The following is a 5,596-nucleotide window of genomic DNA, read 5'->3' as shown; positions in this document are numbered from 1 at the left end:
GAAAGGGGCTGATGATGGGACAGAGGGCACCTGCTGCCCCATCACTATTTCATCCTGTGTTTTCCAAGTCAGACACCAGGCTCCAAGTGCATTCAGGTCTTCGAAGAGAGATGACCTGATCTGCGTTGCCTCTCTGCCACCTTATTTCCTACCAAACTTACCTAGAGCTCTGGCTGATCCATGCTTGGCTGAAGACTTCATAGTGGACTGAGCAGCTTATCTCTGTATTTGTATTAGTGGTAGGAAACATGCCAACAAATGTTGGAATTCAGCAACAAGGGAAGCTGCAGGGGAAAGTGCAGACAGATACAGCTTTTTTTTCTTGATGAGATTAACCAGCAAGATAAACTCTCAGAGTCACTCCAGAGGCTCCCCAAGCTCCTGCTCAAGTGTCAATCTTGAAGTCAGACCATTTTTGACAGGGAGATGAATGTTTCATGGAACTCTCCTTTCTTCGCCTGAAGGTTTTGGGTACTTGTCAGTTTCTGCCTGCCTGAGCTGATCCCTTCTCCAGCCAGAAGCAGGCACACCTTTCTGTTCCTGTGTTCCCTTCTTCTCTGCAACAGCCTAACGCTGGCTGCACAGAGGAAGATCCAGCAGCTCCATGATGAAGAGAAAGAAAGCCCAGCTCAGGTACGGACCCCACAGACTCTCTCGAGGTAAGTGACTGGGATGCTTGAGGCAGTCCTGAAACACCCCTATCTCCCCCTGTCACGGTGGCTACTGTGCACCTCAACCCATATATCCAGGCAGGCAAATGCCTGAGAGCAGCAGCTGGTAGGTCCTGTGCTGTGTTCCCGTTCCAAAGCAGAAGCCCAAACTGAACTTTCACAAGTGCCGTTTCCACAGTGGCCAAGAGCACTGGTGCGTTCAGCATGGGAGAAGAGTCCTCACGCTCTGTGCTTGGGAACAGGTCCAGGTGCTCTGCTCCAGACCTGGGCTGGAGACAGAGCCAAGAGCCAGGATGCTACATCGGCTGCTGAGCGGCTGCTGCAGCAGCTTTCAGAGGCTCAACTCAGGATGCAGTCCCAGCAGCCCCCACCCCTCCAAAGGCATGCTAAGCCAAAGGAGACCATACAGCCAGGTTGCAGCAAGCTCAACCCTTCTGCTGTTCGCTTTCCTACCAGCATGATTGGCCAGGCATGGGCAGCAGATAGCTCTTCCTCCTCTCTTGATTCTCCTTTGGGTGACGCACGGCACTGTAGCCATTCGAAGGGGCTCCAGAGTCAGGTCCAGGCTTTTCTCCATCAAGTAATATACAGGCACCTCATACCAAAAACGTGCTTGCATCCTTCCATTCCCCAGCCCACAAAGCAATCCCTTGTTGCAGGAAGCCATACACAAGCAGCAAGCCTGGTTCGGTTCTTTGAGAGGTTGGCCATGGTCAGGGAGGCACTCTGGGCTCCAGCTTTCGAGTGGCTGGAAGTAACTGTCTGTAATCCTAATCCACCTCCTGAGCCTGAGCAAAGCTGAGGTTTCACCCCTATCTGCTGCTTCTTTGCACCTTTCTGCTTGGGGCTCTCCTGGAGTGCAGAAACCACCTGGAGGGTCTGGACACCCTGAGGGAAGGTGCCTGGTTTGTGCCACCCAATTGTAAATATAGCTCGAGCTCCCTGTTCAGCAGAACATTCTCATCCCTATGGACCAGACAATTAACTAAGGGTGCTCTCAACAGGCTGGGGAGACGACATTGAATGGGTGCAGACATACGAAGAAGGTTTAGCACGATCAAAACACAGGTAATTCCTCAATTCTTGTTATGCCATTTCATACACTTAACTGCACAGAACAAAGCTATGGTCTAACAAGATGTGTGAACTGAGCCTTACACCTTACAAGCAAGATGCAAGTTGTATTTTGCTGTATGATGCAGAGGCTGAAGAAGATTTTGGTGAGAGCTCACCTTCTGCGAGATGAGCAGATGCCTTTGCATTGCCTCCAGTGTTACTTTCTCAGTCAGAGGCCCCTCTGTATGTGACGGCATCCACATGTCCCTGCTAGCCCAGTTGCTATTGCTCCTCCAAACGTAAATACATCCCTGGAGCAACTCAGTGCCTTTACTCTTTCACGTGTGGTCTGTAAAAGGTCTGAATTGCCTCCCCACTCCTTTCCTGCAATGTCATTTCAGCAAGAAGCCACTGATGGTTATTCACCACTTGGAAGAGTGTCCTTACAGTCAAGGTGAGCAAAGCAAACCCTTCCACACAACCTGGGGGATCCACATTCTTTCATCACTCATTCCTTACAAAGCATTTGAGCACTTGGTGTGAAGCCTTTCCAGAACACACAGGGAAAGGGGGAGAGACAGTAAATCCAATGTGAACCCTTGGGAATAAAACAGCTGTAAAGTTTTTCTGAGCAGTAACGTGCTCTGCATCAAAACTTCCCTGGCAGAGACACATTGCTAAGAAAAAGGCAGGTGGACACTGAGCTTTCCTACTTTCCTAACCCTGATCTTCTGTCAATTCTCCTTCCTGCCTGCTCCCAACTCCAGCCCTGGGCCCAAGCAAGCATGGAAATCAGCAGCTCATGTGATTAAAAAGCTTGGGGAAGTTGTATCCCCCCCAAGAAAGAAAGTGTGAAAGTTGACTGTGTCAAGCAAGTGAGGTCGGGCATCGCGCTACCTCCACTGCACTGTTCCATACCGCGGCTTTGAAGTTACGGGTGTCCTGAAGGAAGGGGGAGTCAGACACCAAGAAAATTATCTTTATATATTCACTGCTTCGCAGAGTCTGTAACATGCCTTTAGCGGCATATTTTCATCTGCAGACAAAAATCTTAGAAGCACAATAGCTGACAGCATTGGAAAGCTCAAATCATCTTCTGACCTGCAAGAGCTACCATGTGTGCTACACACTTCCCTTTTACTCCTTACAAGGCCTCCTGCCAAAGAGTGTGTCACATCACTCACTGTCACTTGATAACCTCCTCGTTATTGAGAACAAAGTGAGGTTTGTCAGGGAAGTCTGGTCCCACCATTTTTAATGAAATTTCTCTAAGGATTTGTTCCCCCAGATGCCTACAGCATAAATCGTACAGGTGGCTCTGTAGTGCAGGTCCAATAGTAAAAAAAAAAAATATAAAATATAGATAAAATAAGAGATAAAAAAGATAAAATAGATAAAATGAAGCCAAGCCATGTGCCTTCATGACCTGCTCAGCCACTGGGAGGGAAATATGTCTGTACACCAGCTTTTCAGTTTCTCAAGGACTAAATGTCTTTTGCATTTTATTTCACAAGAACCAAGTCCTCCAAACTCTGTGTGCCATGTGCACATCAGAAAGCAGGTGTATTTAGAATCAATATAAGATACTGAAAAACTATGAAAAGCTGTGATCCAGAGGTTTTTTTCCTAGCCAAATAATGTGTTTGTCTTTCTTTTAGCTTTAAGGAAAGCATTTGCTTCTAGCCCAGAGATTCAGCAGATGGCTCAGGAGGACTTTATCATGCTCAATCTGGTGGTAAGTCTGAAGTGTAAAATACTAATCAAAATGTTTACTGGGGAGTGGAATGAGGCACATTAAAAGCAGAAATCAATTCAGTTTGCACAGCTTTTAAGTTGTATTCGAAATTCTCTTCTTTCTCCTGTTTCTCTGGGAATGTACAACAGGGTTTGCAAAATACCACCACAGTTCCTCCATGGAGAGGGGACAAGGAGACATTTCCATACATATACTTATTTGTATGCGAATACTATTTTGTATTCTCCAACAACAGGTCATATACTCATAAAAGGAAAAAAAAGGGAAAAAAAATACCCAATCATCACACTGTTTTACCCGTCAGAGTGCTCCGTCCTCATCCTCAAGTATCTGGCACGGGACAGCTTGGGCAGAACAGAGAAACTCCATGTTTGATCACACCAGAGCTGTTAGTTGTTGGTAGACGAGACAAGCACAGCTGATTCAGTTGCTGTGTAGTGCTGGGACAGGGACCTGTCACTAAGAGGCTGTCTAACTCCAACAGCACTCCAGCAGTGATGACAACATGGCACCCGATGGCCATTACGTCCCTCGGATCCTCTTTGTGGGTGAGTCCCTGGAGTCAGGGCGATAATCAGGGCAGCAGTTTTTCTATAGGGTCTTCATTGAATTCACTTCACTCCAAGAAGTACCTCATGTTCTTTTGAGTAATAAAAGCTGTAGGAATCACTCAGAATTTCAAAGCAACGGGACCACAAGAGTCTTGTTCCACAAGGGGAAATGAACAGCGTGTCACTGTTACTGACACTAAACACACATCCTCTAAGAGTTCAGTCTTGCCTCCGTGACACTGGCCACAACATCTGAATGCAGCTTCAGATGAGTGGCAAATGCTCTGTCCATGGACAAAGGCCTTTCAGTGATCGTGACCCACAAGTATAAAAAAAGGCAAACTTCCCTTCAAACTACAAAGGGGACAGTGGACAAGACTCTGGAGCCACCAGACAAGGCTTGTATGTAGAGCATCTACGCATGACAGATTTCAGAAGCAGACTTCTTCATTGAAGTTGAGCTGCTGAGAGCCTGGTGCTTCCAGATGTACCTTTTCAGCCATGAAAAGGCAAATCAACACCATTTTAAAAAGGCTTTTACCATCACAAAATCATTCACCACTGTGCCACTTCACAAAACCTTTGTTGCTCATGTCTCTTACTTTTTTCCCCCCCTAAGATCCTTCAATGACAGTTCAAGCTCATCTAACTGGCAAATACTGGAACAGGATGTACACTTATGAACCAGAAGATATTTCTACCTGTGAGTGAAATGGACACCTTAGTGATCCATTTTTAGCTGTCTGAAGGTTATACAAGAAAATGTGGTTAAAGAAAAGGGAATAGGAGAATCTCGAGAAATGCTGGATCTATTTCTGCAGTACAAAAAGTTCAAAGCCCCTTATAAACATGAAGTAAATTTAGTGTGCCTTCTGGGAAAAAAACAAAACAAAACAAATATTTCTGAAGAACTGGGTAGTAAAATACAGGGAGAGTAGTTTCAGTGTCTAAACCCTGCTGGTTCAGTTTCCAAAAGCCATGTAAGTTTGGCCCCCAAACCCCACTTGCTGTGGTTTAAGGCACTTGCAGACTTGAATGGGCTGCTCGAGTTCATAACCAGAAGTGCAGAAGCTGTTTTGATACATCTCATCCTAGCAGTAACCAAAGCTTAAAAAGACACGTTGCGCCCAGACTGGAATTAGTTCCTAAGGGTTGCTGTCTCTGCACTCCCCTCTCCTGGCTGCCCACTTTAACAACACTTAGAAGATTGTGTTTTCCTGAGGTCTCCATCCCCAGATCACAGCACATTTGGATGAGCCGGATTTAAAATCTGTGAGTAACAGAACAAACCCCTTCCCACAGACAATTAGGCAAAGAACAATCCTGTGATTTGGGTTCACAGTCCTCCTCTATAGTTTTTCCACCTCAGCAGCATACAGACTTTTGTCTGACACTCCGACAAAGCTTTGAGCCTCACGTGACACCTGCAGAATGTAGAAAAGAGCATCTGCACCACTCTTTCCATTCTAGCTATCCAGAGTGGCTTTAATTCTGACCTTGAGCTGTGTAGATGGGGCAATCTTACCTGTCCACCTTCATTATCTTCAGTGCTTTCTCCACAG

At 46.2% G+C, this 5,596-nt stretch overlaps 1 protein-coding gene across 1 annotated transcript; it reads left to right on the top strand.

The window, feature by feature from the left end:
- Positions 1–511: 511 nt before the first annotated feature.
- On the top strand, positions 512–4,745 carry LOC136103237 (anterior gradient protein 3-like). The gene is made up of 6 exons (XM_071810751.1): positions 512–659; positions 1,676–1,739; positions 2,129–2,181; positions 3,386–3,462; positions 3,968–4,031; positions 4,654–4,745. Exons 1-6 carry the CDS (start codon positions 605–607, stop codon positions 4,743–4,745), a joined length of 405 nt encoding a protein of 134 aa, XP_071666852.1. The 5' UTR covers positions 512–604.
- Positions 4,746–5,596: the final 851 nt, after the last annotated feature.

This window comes from Patagioenas fasciata, chromosome 7, assembly GCF_037038585.1.
Source record: "Patagioenas fasciata isolate bPatFas1 chromosome 7, bPatFas1.hap1, whole genome shotgun sequence".
NCBI classification, from domain to species: Eukaryota; Metazoa; Chordata; class Aves; order Columbiformes; family Columbidae; genus Patagioenas; species Patagioenas fasciata.
The sequence above is the reverse complement of the archived record's forward strand: the minus strand, read 5'-3'. Positions and strand labels throughout refer to the sequence as shown.

What these genes read in the sequence shown, in the direction of transcription:
- LOC136103237 (XM_071810751.1), top strand. Translation starts at nt 605, where the DNA reads ATGATGAAGAGAAAGAAAGCCCAGCTCAGGTACGGACCCCACAGACTC. An exon ending in ACCCCACAGACTCTCTCGAG is followed by an intron (nt 660 to 1,675) that starts GTAAGTGACTGG and finishes TGCTCTCAACAG; the next exon opens with GCTGGGGAGACGACATTGAA. An exon ending in TTAGCACGATCAAAACACAG is followed by an intron (nt 1,740 to 2,128) that starts GTAATTCCTCAA and finishes ATGTCATTTCAG; the next exon opens with CAAGAAGCCACTGATGGTTA.